This window comes from Ambystoma mexicanum, chromosome 7q, assembly GCF_040938575.1.
Source record: "Ambystoma mexicanum isolate Mex_15411 chromosome 7q, UKY_AmexF1_1, whole genome shotgun sequence".
In the NCBI taxonomy this organism is placed as follows: domain Eukaryota; kingdom Metazoa; phylum Chordata; class Amphibia; order Caudata; family Ambystomatidae; genus Ambystoma; species Ambystoma mexicanum.
This window is the reverse complement of record NC_090941.1, coordinates 1,149,181,880-1,149,200,053: the sequence shown is the minus strand read 5'-3', so window position 1 is coordinate 1,149,200,053 and position 18,174 is coordinate 1,149,181,880. Positions and strand designations below refer to the sequence as shown.

The 18,174-nt window shown below is 44.4% G+C and overlaps 1 protein-coding gene across 1 annotated transcript in view; it reads right to left on the bottom strand.

The window, feature by feature from the left end:
- Positions 1–10,877, bottom strand: part of LOC138528234 (extracellular calcium-sensing receptor-like) — a 357,838-nt gene extending 346,961 nt beyond the window's left edge. Inside the window, exons 1-2 of the mRNA XM_069639690.1 lie at positions 10,852–10,877; positions 7,978–8,269 (exon numbers count right to left, since the gene is read on the bottom strand). Of these exons, the coding sequence (XP_069495791.1) occupies positions 7,978–8,269; positions 10,852–10,877 (318 nt within the window). The remainder of the gene's footprint in view (positions 1–7,977; positions 8,270–10,851) is intronic.
- Positions 10,878–18,174: the final 7,297 nt, after the last annotated feature.

The following is an 18,174-nucleotide window of genomic DNA, read 5'->3' as shown; positions in this document are numbered from 1 at the left end:
ATACCCCATCTAAGAACGCAGGTAGACCTGCAATGGGTCACCCTAGACAATGTACACATGCGTCCGTCCATGGTTGGGGAATGGTTGTGGGTCCCAAAGAATAGGATACCATGCAGAATCCGGGAACACCCAATTTCGGGCACGGTCTGGTATATCTGGAAATGGTGCACTGAATTGGAGGGAGTAACAACTTGGCCCTCACCGTTGGGACACATCTGGGTGTGGGGAGTCAGGGACGCCATACAAAACCAGGAAAGATTCCAGTCCTGGTATGAGGTGGGGCTGGAAAGAGTTGGACAGCTCTGGAGGAAAGGTAAATTAATTAATATTATACAACTTGAGGAGGTTCTGGGCATAGGCAAACTCTCAGTCTTTCCATATCTCCAAGTGAAGGGGCATTGATGGGGAGGGCTGGAAGGAACATATCCAGAGAGATCTCACCTCCCTTGAAAAACTCCTAAATACCAGAACAGAGGGGAGGGGGGTGATCTTGGCCATCTACAGGGCCCTGGTGTAGTTAGGAAAGGAACCACAGACAAGCTGATGGGACGGTGGGAGAGGGATATAGCGGGGGGTCTGGACCCACATTTGTGGGATAGACTTTGCTGGGGAGTTTCTCTGACCTTGATCTCCTGTCAATATAAACTTCATGCTGTCACTCTTTTACACAGGTGGCAACATGACCCGGTTAGACTCTCAAATATGTATCAGAATGTCAGCCGCTTTTGGTGCCGCAAATGTGGTTCAAGGACAGATTATTGGCATATTTGGGGGGTGCCCTAAAGTGCAGTTTGTCTGGGATGAAATCCTGGGTTGGATTAAGGAGCTTTATGGGATCATCAGAGTTAAAGCTCCATTGCTGGTCCTGTTTGGCCTAGAGAAAGAATGCTCTAGACTCCCCTCAATGGCAGCAAGCTCACTACTAGTGGCTCGGGCATGTATAACAACCCAGTGGCAAAAATGGTCACCCAACAGGTAAAAAGGAATGGATTAACGTGGCTAAAAATATGCATGTTATGGAACAAATAACTGCGGGGCTTCATGGGGTTGGGGGATCGTTGGAACAGGAATGGGGGAATTTGTCATTAAATATATGATGCCTGAAACGACCTGACTAGATACAACAACAGGGAACTACAGTTAGGGAACCTTGTTGTTTAGGGGAGTAATAGACAGAAAAGGGGCTACCCATAAGCGTTCAGGATGCTAATGGATCAAACCTGAAGTGGACATTTTCACTGCTTAGCCTACTAAGGGAATTATAGAGGGAAAGAGTCAATATTATTATGGTGGGGGTGGGCAAAGGGGGGAGAGGGGGTTTATTGTGTGTTGATTGTTCTAGGCTGTAGAAGGCCACAAGTCATTTTGGGTACAATAATATGTGTTTTGACATTCATGGTAATGCTAACGTTTTCTTTTTGTGTGTTAAATTATGAATCAAGTGTAATTTGAAGAAATAAAAAACAAGACATAACATCTTAAACTCTATCCACTGCTGTCCTGGCAGCCAATGAAGGCCTTGCCGGAATTCTGAAATTGATGTATTTTGTGGCAGTAAAAAAATCATTTGTGCTGCTGAAGTCTGGGCCACCTGGAGGCGTTGGAGTTCATATTTCGGTATGCCCCATAAAAGGGCGTAGCAGAGGTCCAGTTTGGAGTTCATAAGAATTCCTACCACAATGGGATGATCCTTCTCAGAAATAAGTGAGAGTATAGGTTTACGAAGTTTTAATTGAAAGTACAGGGAGTTCATAACTGAACTGCCAAATGCAGCCGAAGTTTCTCACTGAGTGAGTGTATTTAGTTGCAATACCAAACAAAAGGTTGAACAAGGAACCAGAGGTTACACATGAGCCAGTTTCTTTTTAGGGCCAAAAACAATAATCTCGGTTTTCAAGGGGTTTAATTGGAGTTTATTTTCCAGCATCCAGAGTCAGATTTTTCTGTGCACTTTAGGACTCGCTCCACTGCCTCCAAGGGTTGCTTTAATCGAACATAACTCTGCATAAAATTCGCCTATGAGTGATACTGAAATCAAATTGGGCAATATGTTGAGCAGTGGGAGGATGTAAACATTGGGTAGTAAGGATGGCAGTGATGACCCCTGTGGCACTCCGCATGTTACCGGCAGTGCCTCAGAAAGGTAGGGACCTGCCTTAATCATTTGAGATCGATCAGTCAATGAAACCATTTAATGGCCTCTTCCGATGCATGTGCCAGTGATGACAGTCTAAATTTGAGTAGGCCTAAATCAACTGTGTCAAAGGCTGCCAACAAGGCAAGCATGACAAGCATGCTGATGTCACCCTTGTCGACAGCTTTCAGGAGGTCATCCCAGACAGCGAGTAGGGCTGTCTCTGTGCCATGTCCTGGCCTGAATCCAGAATGTTTTTTTTCTCCAGAAAACCCCGTGGTCACAATTTTCTCCAGGATTTTAGCTGGCCAAAGGAAACCCGCACTAGGACGATAGTTCTAAAGTATTTTATGGTCCGGTGTGGACTTTTTTAGTAGTGTGGTAAAATATGATTTCTTTATATGCACTGGTGCACTGCCTTGAGTTAGCAAGGCATTCACCAATGTCTCTAGGGGCTTACTGAGAGCATGCCCATGTTGTTTGGCTAAATAGCCTGGAATGGAGTCGTAACTATGATTAGTTGGTTTGAGATTGGCCATCAGTTTCTCTATACTTTCTTCTGTCACCAACGAAAAAAGATGAACTCAGATACAATCCCTTCATTGTCTACCACATGATGAATGGCAGCCTCAGTATGAATTGTCACAGTCTGAGCATTCATGTTAAGTCTAATCTGGTCCATTCTTTATAAAAAGAAAGCATTACAATCCTCGGCCATCTTTGAGATTTCGGTAAGCTAGCATTTATACATACAGGATTTGAGACATTTCTGATGGCCATGAACACGGCTTTTGGTCTATTGTCTGCAAGATCCATTTGTTTTTGAAGGCACAGGGATTTGGCCAATAACATCTCGATCTTGCAGGTCTTTAGTGCAAGCTTAGCTTTAATGTGGTCAGTGTCAGCACTGGTCCTGAGCCGTTTTTTCTGTTTTCCGATGTAGACCATGAGAATGTTCAATTTTTCACCATACCATTGATTATTTATTTTTTGCGCAGTTTTAATGTTTTTTAAAGGGGCAGTGGTATCAAAGTTAACTTGTAACTGTTGCATCAGGCTCGTATATAAAGCCGCACAGGTAGTTTCCATTTGTGTTGTTAATAGATTGTGCAAAAAGCTCGTTATCCAAGATGAGGTCAAGATCTTTTTTTCGGCTACGTAATTCTGATCTTGTAGTTACCTTAATTCTACCTGAAGTTTGGTTAGTGACCATGGCAAAGCTCACCATTTAATGGTCTGACCAGCTAACTGGCTCATTATCAAGGTAGTGTAAACATAGGCCTTTGGACAATATAGGACGCAGACAATACCCACTTCTATGTGTTGATAAATTTGAAAGAATACAAAAATCATGTGATTCAAGGATATCTTTCAAACGTCTACAGTCAACATCTTCAGATTCGTTGCACCAAATATTTAGATCTCCTAGGATTATGAGCTTTGAGTAGCAGAGGGCTTTTGCCCTCAAATAAGCATCCATGGTGTCAAGAAAAAGACTGGCTGACCCTAGGAGACTGTAGCATAAAACTACTTGACAAGAGTCATTAGGAGTGCACTGACAAGTACAGACTCATACCTGGGTTGTATTATTCCACTTTAGAGTGTGAACATTCTTGAGTTCAAGAGTGTTTTATATAGAATAGCAACCCTCCCCTCTTTTTGCGGTTCCCTGTTAAGTCACTTAATCTGGTAGTTGTTTGGCACCAAAGAGTCAAAAGGTGTCACACAAGTAGACATGAACCAGGACTCAGTTATCCAGAGAATATCTGAGTCCCTGAATTGGATAAAATCATTTATAGCAGTGGCATTTTTTATGGCTGATCTGGCATTTATCAGTGCCCTTGTGAGTGTGATCGCTGTGATGGATTCTGAGGTAATCATGGGATGTTCACAAGAGATGTGTAGGAACCTGATCTTATCAAGAGCATGGAGTGAAATAAAGACCTGCTTGTAGTACCAGAGGGACAGCAATATGTCTCTGGGGTTCTCTTTATGCATTGTGGTTTAGATGTGTAAGTATTTCCGAAGTTTACCACAGAATAAATAAAACCATGTTTCGGCAAACAGTATTCGGCAGTATACCGTGAAGAAGAAGGATAAGAGACAGCAAGCAGCGATAGACTAACTAAATGACTATCCACAAGAGTGTCCTGCGTCCTTGGGGCACAGGACACTCACACAGATTTTGATAGCCGGCGAAAGGAAACATTTGCTGACTACACGTTACCACTAGCCTGACAACGTGATTACACGAACTAATCCATCAGCTACAATTGAACTCAGCTGGCCGCCATCTAAAGCACCTCAAGAGCCTATCTATATAATCGGACAGTTCCCTGTGGCCATGCAATCCACAGAATGGGTCACTCAAGAATAGGAAGATCACAGACACTTAATACGACGTGAAGCACCACAAGTGGGAGCACACACGCCAGGAATCAATCCGACTACCGCCTCTCCGGCCCCTTGCATTCCAGAGAAGAATTGAGGCTCTTTAGCCACACACACACCACTTAATTGTGTTATGAAGAGGCAATGTGGAATTGGCGATTGCACTCCATCCAGAAGAAGGTTGACAAAAAACACTGGATAAGGGGACCACCACCCTAACTGAGAGAACTCAACCGAAACATATGTCAACAACAGTTTTCCAACCCCTGAATATGGACAGAGGGTCACATTATACAATAACAGAGTGTTAAATTGACATTTGCTGGACCTGTATCTGTGATAGTAATGACATATCACAAGTTTGTCCTAATGTATGCGAGTATCATGAATGCATGTGAAATTAATGAATGAATAGTACATGGAGGGATGTGGTTTTTTGGCATATCGAGCTGAATTTGTTAAAAAAAAATTATGCCCAACTGTGAATGTATTTGTACAATAAATATGATGCGACTATGATTTAAATAATAGTTAGCTGTCATTTCTGGTCTAGTTGGCCCACCCTCCCTTTACTTTATTGCTTACCCACCTGGAGGGCCATAGACTGTAATCAGGCTCCCTTTAATTTTTCATACATCCGTTCACCACAGACTGCCATAAACCGGCTTGACGGTGTCACGCCGGCGCTATCGCGCCTGGTGGACAGAAATATACTGACAAAAACTACAGCTCCTTTGGGAGGTTTAGTTCTAACTAATAGAACATATGAAGCATTCAAGCTGCGCATTTCAGTTTTCTAGAGAAAGTTGGGCACAATTAACATTTGAAATCTAGGCGGGCTGACAATTTAGGTTCACAGTGATATAAGCACAGTTTAAAAACACAGTGTGAAAAACAGCTTTGTTTCTAAAAAAGGCTTTTAACCTTAGTGTACCCGAATAGTCTAAAAAAGCAGTATGGTGTAAAAATAATATACAATAATAAGCTATTTCAAATTTGGCAGCTAATTCAGGTTCTGGCTAAAGCAGAATCTAAATGGCTGCGCAGTGAACTGCGCTTGCTCGTAGTAAACCCACAAAGAGATTTCCCCAAACTTAAATAGGCCACAGACCGGCTTGACAGTGTTGCGCCGGCACGGCCATGCCTTGTGGGCAGACGTATACTGACAAGAACTACAGCCCCCTTGGGAGTTGTAGTTCCGACTAATAGAACGTATGCATCGTTCAAGCTGCACATTTCAGTTTTCTAGAGAAAGTTGGGCACTAGTTCAGTGTGATGCAATTATGCTGAAGAAAATAAGCCAATGACGAACATGGAAAGGATGAAAATGATGCTCTTCTCTAGTAAGATCTATATGCGACCAGCCTTAAAAATGCATGAGAATTTGATTGAATATGTTCAATATATAAATATATAGGGGCTGAATTCTCATCTAAGGGCGCTATGAATCATTATGTGAAGACCGGAGAAGTTGCTAAATTCTCTAAACAGTCTGCAGCTTGCAGTCTACTGGGTATCATCAGAATATATGAGCAGTGCTTCTGTCCCACTATTGTGTATGGGATGGAGGCACTACATCTGGAAAACAGGCAGTGCTACGATATTGTGGAAGGTGCATTTTGGAAGAAAATGTTGGGCCTTCCCATGTCGGTGCCTATTGAAACCCTAAGACTTGAATTGGGACTGATACCTTTCTATGGAAGAGCAATTTTGAGCCAGGGAACTCAGTGTATTAAATCTATGAGCAATCTTAAATACCCGTTATTGTCGCTAATCAGCAAAGTGACCAGAGATAATAGTATTGAACCATATAATACATTTGTGAATGACATTCATAAGCAGATGGTTTGCTTACTTGATTGGTCAACTGACTTTTATACTATGAAATAGGTTTTTATGATGAAGCTGGAAATATGGGACTGGAAGAATAATTACCAGAATTTGTCGCAAGTGAAAGGTTATAGGGAGCCCCGGCTGGCTACGCATAGCTATAAGAAGCCACAGTCCTATCCTCTGCAATGTCCTTTCCCAATGGTTCATAGAACTATATCATTCCTTCGCATTGATGGCCTGCCAGTCCTGTTCTAATGGAAGGATTGGGGCATGACTATGAAACCATTAAAGAGAATCCATTCTGGTCTTACTGTGCAAATACCAAAGTTACTCTATGCACATTGCACTTTACAGGGTCTGGCAGAAAGTTGCTATGATATGAGGGGATTGTATTAGGAAATGATTATATTGTGTTTGGAAATGATTTATTGGGTTTAAAGATTGAATGATGCGATTAGTATGATTTTTATCGATTGGAATTTAAATGTGCGTAAGTCTATTTATTCTGTGTATTGATGTGTAAAGTGTTGTATAAACTAAAGCACATTAAAATAAAAAAAAATAATGGGCATTGCACGTTTTACTGTATTATGTTATTACGTGTCTAGACTGGTCAACATTGTGCAGCTAGTTGGACATGTTTTCATTGTTGCAGCCTATTTAATAGCAAAGTACTAAATTAATAAAAACATTTATGTTCCTGTGCACTGTTGGTGACTTGTATGTATTGGATTTTTGGATTGGTTTGATGTTACCCTACAAAACAATTGCAATCGCTCCAACTTTTGAGCCAGTTTTTCTCAGAAAGTGTGCTGCGTAATACATTAAAACACATATGTATATCTTTCTCCTAGTGCAGTATGCGGTGTGCCCCCTGCAGCAACATGATTGTGTGTATTGCACATGTGTGGTAGTCAAGGACGGCCCAGAGTGTGGGGCGACCCGTGATTTGCTTCCGGGCCGGGGTGCAGATTGAGGCCTCAGCATGGCTCGCCGGGGGGCCCCCAAATTTCGATGCTACACCACTGGTTTTTATAGAACCTTGCACATTCCTTTATTTTGGACTGTTATGCTTAGCCGCTTGGGCTGCCATTGAACCACATTGACACCCCTCTTGAGAGTATAGCCTTCCCTCAGCCTACATTACCACAAAAGACGAAGGAACTATATCTCTTAACTGTGCCCGTTCTACCTTTATGATTCTGTTGCCTCTTGGTTTATAGACGTGTGAGGGCTGAGCAGGCGTCTTAGCCTCTACTTATCCTTGTACCTCTCCAAGGCATAAGTCAATTAATTACAGTGACTTTGTCTCAACACCACACATACGCACACATACACAAGCATGATGCCCCTGTCCGATCATGTAAACTTGCTTACACACACCTACACCTGCATGCAGTCACCTGTAATTACACACACTCCTATCTACATATGCACTGATGAACTCCTTCAATTCCTCACGTAACCATTCGTGTACTCATTTGGTTTCTACTACTGTCTCCAATATGTTGGAAATCGATTGCTGGATTTGGGGATCTTCACACTGCACATGTAAATTCGCAGAAGCAGAGGCCACTCCTGCGATCGATTTCTTTCTCTATATTCTGATTCTGCTTTACCTGTGGATAGTGAAGTATTCCCATAATTCTGGCTATCGGCACCGTTAAGGATGACATTGTCTCTCCAATGATCCCAGCCAGCTGTCCACGACTTTGGCAATTGTACCCGGGTACTGTCCGGCTCGTCCCTGAGAGTAGTTGCAGAGTGGCCCGGATGGCTCTGAACTCTGACATGCAGGAGTCAAATATGCAGAACCCCAAGGTAATGTTTGGCAATAGTTCTGGGGTTTCATTTATTGTGTTAATGGCATAAATCATCGCCAGGACATCTCTGTAGTACCGGATGTAGAACCTACAAAAAGGAAGGACATATGTATTGATGCTGGTGTCACTTATTCAATAAGCCCCTCAATGACATTGATTAGAGTTACAACAAATAAATAAGATCACAATAGAAGTGTCAATTACACTGACAATATTGGTTCTGTTTTAAATCAGTCTTTTGCTACACAATTTCCAAACTTCAACTTTAAAACTTGTATTTGTAAAATATTGTTCTTCTAACATGAACGAGTCAGCAAAATCACCTCTGCCTTCAATGCCAGACCCCAGCATTTCTCATTCATCTTTTCATTTGATCCTATAAGATTTCATCCACCAATGAAGTGTGGGGTTGGAACGGGTGAAGTGTGTGGATGGATGATGCATGGAGAATGGATAATGTGGGTATAACGAATGAAATGAGCAGACCGGATGATGAAGGGATAACATGCATAGATCAGACGAAGTGCACTGATCAGAAGGAATACATAGAACTGATTGAACTGATAGTGTGCATAGAACTGAGCGAGTACAAGCAACGGATGGAATGCACGGAACAGATAGAGGGCACAGAATGCACACTGTACAAAAAATGCTTGGAGTGCCTAGAATGGTTGGAGTGCATAGAATGGTTGGAGTACAAAGAATGGTTGGAGTGTGCTCGATCTCAAGCACCTATGTTAAACCACCATATCACATCCCCACGCTTACTCTCTTCTTTACACCACCACTCAACTAGAACACAGCGATACTATGACACCATTCGGTATAGCGGTTCTCATACCATCATCTGCCTCATACTCCCCATCACTCTAACTAAACACTGCTGGTTACACACCCTCCAGCCTAGGTGTTCTCCTCAGGCCTAACGCAGCCAGAATCGGTCTAGATAACAACCTGCCAGAACAACACATTCTCTTGATCGCCAACCAGCACACCTACTGCTAAGAAGCAGCTATCACACGAATGCCACACCAGCTGCACACAAATCCGGTGCTCACTCACACATTATGACTCTCTCTCTTCTCTCTACTGACTTGAACTTCGGTTCCCGAGGGCGTTCAACCTACCAGCGCCTTGAGACCATACCAATGTTACATAAAGCGCTATATGAATGCAAAGTAGCATAACATAACATAACAATGCTCACAGCAGACATCTGGCTCAGAGCAGTTTTTTCAATGCACATCTGCCAAATGAGTGTTTTTTAATGTATTTATTTACTTGAATGTAAAGAGTAATTTGTTCAAAGCGCTGCACATAATTAGAAAAAGAAATGCATGACCAGTAGAAATGGAAAGAGTGCAGAGTACGGGGTTACATCCTTAGCGATGCGTGAGAAGCAAGAAGATGCGCGTCAAGAGAAGACCATGAAGAGACAAGAGCGGAGGCAGAGCCTAAAGAGTAAGGGAGGGCATTCCATTGTTTGGAGGCTGGAAGGGAGATTGAATGGAAATGTGATTGGGTCCAGGTGGCCAAGGGACAGCCAATAGAAAGATAGATAAGGACCAGAATTGACAGAGAGGAGAGTCAGCGGAAACAAGCTAATAAATATGAATATTAAAGAGAATTCCCAGGCAATGGAAGTGAATGCGGGCAGGGAACAAAATCCACTGGAGAGTAGAGAGAGTAGAAGAGATATTGAGGAAGCTGAAATAAGAGGTGAATAGCGGACTTAAAAATAAATTGAACTGTAGAGATGACACAGGCCAGAGCGTCAAAATGAAGAGAGGAGAAATAATCAAGAGTAGAACAAGAGATTTAGTGGCAGGAATAATGAGAAAAATACACATGTTTTGGATGTTATAAAGTTGAGAGCACCATGAACGAGCAGAGGAGATGTGTGAAATGAAAGACAGAGAGGGATCAAAAGTAAGGAGGAGAGAGAACCAGATGGAAATTGAATAAGGGGGAGGGGTGATCATGAGCAAAAGATGCAGGGGAGAAGGGAATTTCTGTTTTAGTGGAATTAGGGTGATCAGAATAATCAAGCATCCTGGGCTTGATAGCAGAGAGACTGTCAGAGACAGATGAGCGAAGTTACCTAGTAAAGGGAGGAAAAGAAAGAATTGAGACTCGTTAGTATGCAACTGACAGTTAAGACCAAAGGAAGAATCAATGACAAGAAAGGGTTTTTTTATGAAGAAAGAATAATAACACCCCTGGATGAAAAACACTAAAAAGAAAAACAAAGTATAGTTTGATGAAAAGCCACAGGTAGTGTTGGGATGCAAATGAGTCTATCCCACCCCCGTAGGCGTGCCCAAGTTAGGTGGACCCCATACAAGGCGATATAACCTCCAAGGGGGGGAACAGCCCCCACTCACAGGGCACAAATAGAAGCCCTTTAGTGCATAGACGTAGGCAAATAGTGCATGCCATGCTCCTGCTCCGTGACTCCATTTTGTATTAGGCCGAGACCCGACATGCTGATGGCCTGGAATGCGTGTGTCCCGTGTTCACTCTGAGATTCCCAGCCCGACATCGACACACCAAGCCCGCTCCGCATGAGCCCTGTTCCCATGGAAGTCCATTTCCCTCCTGTCCTTTCAGTGTTGCAAATATCTAGTATCACTTCCAAGATTGCGCCCTGTGAAGAGCGTTAGACAGTACCATGCACTAGTACGGTGTCCATCCATCTCCACTAAACTGCCACTGGGCCCCTGACCCCCACCCAGCCAGGCCGGAGCTGCCCACATTTCATTGACCCAACCCCCTACCTTTTTACATATGTATAAATATCCGACCCCCAGGCCCTGACCTCCCTAAGGTGCCCATCACAGATCTAAAGCCTGCGTGACCGTATATATCTACAACAGCAACACATGCCTTTTCGTATCATGAGACACCAGGGAATGTAAATCATAGATCAAACCCTAGGAGGAGACCTTGGGTGAAGGAACTGCGGTATTAGCAAAGCATGTGGGGGTCAGCACAACTGTATTTTATCCTCCCCTCATCTTGGCACCCCTTTCCTGTGTTGCCCAGATGTCAGTGTTAATGAATGAATAGCTGGTTTCAGTTGTTTAGTTTAGACTAGATATATTGTATCGTACGTATGCCCTGACTTTCACCAGGAAGATGAGCCCAGCTGACTCACGTGGAGCCAGATCGACGAGGAAGAACTAGCCAATTAGTGCTGGGCATCCCCTATGGAGCAGGCCCAAGTACACGTTCGCACCAACCAGCCATGTGGATTTCTACTGTATATAATGATGTCACTGATGACACTTTTGGCCTTCTTAACGTGCTGCCCGTGTAATTTTAGCAGAACACTCTAGGGCAGCAGAGTTCTTTGCTGACACTAATATTGTATATGAATAAAAACCTTGTCCTTGCAAAACTATCTCTTGTCTTTATTCCCTAGAGGGTGGTATTTACCTTGGAGTGTGCGCACCTTCAATTGGTGACTCCTGTGACGTGATTCCTCAGCCCCCATACTTGCGGCGATATCCAGGGGCCTCTCCGGAAAGGCCGTTCCCACCTACAGTTGACCAGTCCCCCAAAACGCGTACACAGCACAAGCAGTTCTTGTGGGTTCCTGCTTTGCGAAAACCCCACCTGCTTGTTGGAACCGGGTGCAGCCCCAGGGAGATGCCCAGAGGCATTGGGGATTAACCACGAACTGAGGCTTTCGGGAGAACACAAACACGTCAGTATAGACTGCAAAGGTTAACAACATCTGGGGTATTGGTATGGAGCAGTATGATTGAGGGGAACACGCAGTGACGAAGTGAATCAACGGTCTGATTATTTGAGTGTGGAGATTTTTTAATGGCTATTTTCTATTGCTTTTTCTTTAGAGTTTAAGTTATATGGAGAATATAAAAAAGGAGGGAAAGGGAGCCTATCCCCGAGAGGGGATAGAAGGTTGCGCGACAGTGAACTGTCCCGACCAGTGCAGGAATAACTAAATACAGAGACAAAGTAGCAGGTCTATATAATTAGAGGGCTCAAGAACAAGTAGTGGTTGTTGTTTTAACTCATTATTTTAGCTTGTTATTTTCAGTGTCCCTTTTATATGTAGGGAGGAGGCCCATGAGGGGCAGGTATGGTGTGAATGAGAAGTGAGTAAGTGAAGAGGGGGGATGCTCTAAGGGGAAGAAACATGCTTATTGGGTATATATTGTGTTTTTATGTGTTTTGTTTTAATTGTCTAAAAGAGTGACTGTGTCCTCCCGGGTTTGACCGCGCAAAGACAGTCCTAACATGCATGTGATGATTGTATATTGACTAACACTGTGGGCCCTAGCGATATAGATGGACAGGAAGAATACCATACAAACAGTTTTTGTGACTTGCGCTTTAACTAGAGGGCAACCATGGGGACAGACACCCCACTATCCCATTTATGTGAAGGCCTGCCCCTGTACAGTGACAAGATAAATAAAATACCATGGACAATGGGTAACGGAAACAAAAGGAGAAGGAATGCCCTACTCCTGGCAAGAGGAAGGATCCTTCCATAAGGGTGCCTTAGACCACATATCCATATATCTGACTGCTAATTACAAGGGGAAGCCACTACAAAATAGAGAAGAAATATTCGATTTGTGGCAGAGGTTTGAAGAAGCACCTGCCCCAGAAAGAAGAGAAATAGCTTCAGTAAATTTGACAACGGGTGCTGGTGCCGTGGTAAACAGTGAAAAGGTAGAAGGGAAGCCAAAGAAAATGTACCTGTTACTAACACGACCAGCAGAGGGGCACTCAAATCCGACCCATGTGTCAGGGGTGAAGTGCTCTAGCAAATGCAAGTACAGCGCCGTCCCACCATACGATCCACAACTCCCACTCACACAGGAGAAAGTGCCCGAAATTCAGAGAAGGCAGGCCGTGGAAGTGAAACTAGTGCCAACAAAACTAGTGAAAGTAGCTACAGTAGTAGCGGTACCGCCCACAGAACAGATGGGGGACGAGGTAGGTGCCTCCATCGCCACACAGGGAAGGATGGCTGCTATGTGGGCAGACAATGGTCACGAAAAGTGGGGAGGAAATCAACAGTACACGGGACCCCAATGTCAAGGAAGACCACCAAGAGGATGAGGTGGGTCCCGAGGGCAACAAGGAGGGGATTTGGATGACAGGGGCATTGAGGAGGTGGGCAAGGGCAGTTTTGGTCATGCGGGAGGTGGGAGCACTTTGCTAGGGAATGCTGCAGCACACCCAGAGGGAGCTATCCATATAACCAACTGTGCTACAATCAACAAAAGGACGGGAACCCCCACCCCAGTATCCACAGGGGCCAGCCCAGGGATCATACGAAATACCCCTAACATACCCCCAGTTACCTCCCCAGATGCCCGGTCCAAGCACCTGTCGTCACCCCCCCATGCGATGCAGATACCTCAAAGCTGCCCCAGTCATCAGTTAGGTGGAAACAGACACCCTTTTGCCACTACCCCGAATGGAGCAGCAGTGCCTTACCAAGGTGCCTGTGTGATGGGAGGGGACCCCTTTGTTTGCACAGGGACAGACACCTATCCCGACTAGGACAGCCCACAGAGAGCACATGCGTGTGCAGTACTATCAACAGCCTTGCATCCAGAAGAGGAACCACTGGTGGGGGCAGAGATAGGAAATTAACAGTTCATCTTCATGGTGGACTCAGGCAGAAAAGTCATGCATTTTGTGAAGGTGACTTCCCGTTATCAGGACAAACTCTCGAGATGCAGGGATTCTCTGGGGCTGCGGTAACGGTTCCATACACAGAAGATTTAGATGTCAGGATAGGGGGAAAAGTAGTACGAACACCCCTCCTGTACTACGAAAGCTTACCTGTGAACCTACCGTGGAGGGACCTGCTTAGTAAATGAAATATAACCATATCCTTCACAGAGAGAGGGGTTGTTTGCTCCACTCCCAGCATGTGTTCCCTCAGAGCAATGTTGGTGATCCATGCAGTAGCAAATGAAATAATGATGAAGGGGATACCTGTGAACCCCAATATGTTCATATATGGAATCGAATGTTAGCAAGAGCAGTACTTGAATTTACCAGGAAAGAATGGAGAGTGCCCGCAGATTTTGTCTTCCGCCCCGTAGCCACACCCATAGTGGTAGCTGGCACCATTCTGTCTCTAGATCTGGAGGGGTTGCAAGTGTCTGCAAAAAGAATTGTTGTACTAGGTACTGACATCCACGGGTGTGAGTGGCGCCCAGTGCTATGCATTGACCCCAATATACCATTGCGAGAATTGACCAATGAACAGCTGTTTGAGGATGATAACAATGATGGGGAGATTATGTTAGATATCTGTATCCCCTGCAACATTATGGTCCAGTATAGGAAAGTACTGAGCCCTCTCATGGCTATTGTCAGTGGACCCCCATCCTTTTATGAAACGGATATGCAACAGGTCCCACCCCACCTATGGACAACCAACCCACATGATGTGGCAAAGCTAAAAGAAAGTGACCCTCGTAAAAATAACTCTCAAGCCAGGAGCTATGCTACCAAGAGTGAAACAATACCCCCTGTCTAGGGAAGCGGAGGAAGGGATACAGGAAACATTACAGACCCTTTTGCAACATTGGCCCCTCAACATCCCATGCAATACTGATATCTATCCGATCAAGAAGGCCACAGGGGGGAGTTGGAGGATGATCCACGACCTTCACCCCCTTAACGATATTATACAGAAATAATTTTCTCTTGTTCCAAATCCTGCCTCCATCCTGTGCAGTATCCCAAAACAAGCCGCCCACTTCACTTTAGTGGATCTAAAAAATGCCTTTTTCTCAGTACTTCTCAACCCAGAATCACAATATAGTACAGCATTCACCCTGGGGGGAAACAATACAAGCACTGTTGTTTACCCCAGGGGTACTGCGAAAGCCCCAGTATTTTCAATAGGATATTGCACAAAGACCGTGGCAACATTCAGGTCCCCAGCACGATCATTCAGTGTGTAGATGACCTACTGATCTGCAGCGACAGTGAGCAGAGCTGTCACAGGGTCTACATTACTCTACTCCAACTGCTAGCCCAAAAGGGGGTTGAGGTAGACAAGAAGAAACTCCAGTACTGTTTGGCAGAGGTCCGGTACTTGGGCCAGCTCATTTCAAAAGATGGTCAAAGGATAATTTCAGACAGAGAAGCAACAGTGCGTGCCACTGACAAATCAAACACAGTGAAAGAGATGAAGTTCCTGGTGCTCTGTAATTACTGCGGGACCAGGATCTTAGACTATGCAGCTTATACCAGGCTGGTCCTGCAGTGGCTTCAGGAAGCACAAAAAGAAAACATGCCTATTAAGTGGACAGCAGAAATGGTAACAGGGTTTCATGACCTAAAGGATCTGATCTCAACAGCTCCAGTACTAGCGACTCCTGATTACGACCAACAATTGTATTTATTCTCACATTCAAATGGTACCCTCATGACTGCAGTATTGACACATAAAAGTTTGATGGGACGAACACCACTGGCCTATTGCAGTGGCACACTTTATTCAGTGATGCAAGGTCAGTTATCTTGCGAATAGGCTCTCGCAGCTGCAGCCTTCACTATTAAAAAAAGATCAACGATTGTCATGGGGTGCTCTGTCACTCTATATGTTGAGCACTCACCGTTTGCAATATTAGAACTATCAAAATCCACCCTGACAATGCAGAGAGCGTCAGCTTATGAAATCATTCTGTCCAGCCCAAATATCCATGTGGTGAGATGTAAGACAGTAAATCCAGCCACATTCATAACAGAACCATGGACCATCAAAGACATGCAAGAGCATGACTGTGCAACATATGAGGGAGAAGACAATGAAATACCCAAGACAAAAGAGCACGCTCTAGAGGAAAGGGAAGTGTTTTTCGTCGATGGATAAGCATCCATCGACCAGGAGACAGGAGAGAAACATGTAGGGGCTGCCGTGGCGAGGATAGAAGAAGGGGCGTATGAAACATTGATCATGAAACGATTGCCAATGCCTTATCCCGCACATGAAGCAGAACTTTTAGCACTAATTGAAGCTCTTCATGCATCCAAAGGATGCTGTGTGGCGATTTACTCCGATTCTGCATACGTGACCATGATGGTACACGCAGGACTGTCCAGATGGAGAAGGAGAGGGTTCAGGAGAGCAGACGGCTCCCCTGTACAACATGCAGAATGACTTAAACAAAATTGATTTCGGCCCTTGCAGAACCTTCTGTGGTGGCCGTCGTCAAATGCCTCGCACACAGAACACAGATGAACCATTTTTGGGGAACGCGGCCGCAGGTGCAGCAGCCAAGCAAGCTGCATATCTCCTGGTACATATGGGTGCAGAACGTATTGTGGCAAACAAAGATTCAGCACATAAAACAGACGCATACACAGCGCTCCCCATAGTTCAGATAATAGAACTTCAGAGCAGAGCACCTATTGCAGAGCAAGAACTATGGCTCAAACATGGCTGTGCACAATCACCAACTGATCTGCTATGGAAACAACAAGCAACAGGAAATGTTGTCACGCAGGTTGAGCTACTATACATAGCATTTGAACAACTACATTTCCCAGCACACAATTAAAAGCAACATATAGCTGTCGATCTCCAGGAAGATTGGTTCATTCCAAATTTCAGGAATACCTGACCCAAATGGTGGTCCAGTGTACCAACAGCCAAGTATTCAGCACAGGGATGACTCTGAGAATATTGCGGGGCACGTTGGTCTGCCCTGTGGGCCCCTTCCGTGACCTGCACATTGATTACGTGGACATGGGAGAAAGGTGCAATGGGGGCTGCTACTTGATTGTGGTAGTGTGTCCATTCTCTCGATGGGTGGAAGCAGGGCCCTATACCCACCCAGACACAAAGTGTGTGGCGAAGATTTAGTTGGAGAAGTATTCCCCTGATGGGGGTGTGTGAGATCATACGATCAGACAATGGAACGTACTTCTTCAATGAATTGTTCAAAGTGGTAACATCCCTCCTAGGGATAAAACACAAGATAAGCTTGATTTACCACCCACAAGTGAATGGGTTGGTGGAAAAAATAAACAGCCTCCACAAGAGTAGATTATCCAAATTATTCAACAATCTAAAGAAAAACTGGATGTACTGCTTGCCCCTGGCACTGTTCCAACTATACACACAGCCTAGCAAGGACCACCACCTGTCTCTCCATGAAATTGTAACTGGCCGACGTATGCAAACGCCATTGTCGCCAGTAAGAATGGCCTCTGAAGCTCATAGAACAGCCAATGTCCTAGGAGAAGAATTCAAAGAGTACCTCACACAACTCACACGTGCAGTAAGATGCATATCAAAACAAATTGCATGCCCATTCACAAAAGAGAGTGAGACAACCACAGGGACTGCTGCAGAAAGTACCCCTCTGAAGCCCTTACTGCCAGGAGAGTGGATCTATGTGAGAAGCTTCGTTCGGAACTAGAACTCCCCAAGGTTGTACAGCCCGAATGAAGTAGTGTACTGCACCCTGCTTGCTGTAAAAGTGAAAGGGTTGCGGTACTGGATCCACCTTTCAGATGTCTGGAAAACACACAGCAATATACCCCTAAGCACCCAAACTGGGGACCAGACAACTCGCACTACACCCTAATGAGTAGCTTTATGTCATTTTTTATTATTGCATATGAAAATGTAAGAAGGAACATGCATTGCTGCTAGAGGATGAGCTACAACAAGTAACAACCTCTCTCTCTCTCTTTCTATCGCTCTCTCTCTCTGTGTCTCTCTCTCTTCCTCGCCCTCATTCATTTACCCATCCCGTTCTCTCCCTCTTCGCAGGTACAACAATAATGGAACTAACACCATTGAATGAAAGTGCAACTGTAGACAGCAGTGGGAGTAAGATTAGTTTTACAAGAAGATATAGCTTCAATTTCAAAATGGAATTTGCAGTTATATTGTTTGTTTTCTTGAAGTTTATAGTGGGTATTCATTGGGGAGCATCTTTTGTCTGGGGGACCCATCTAAAAGAAGGGCGGGTG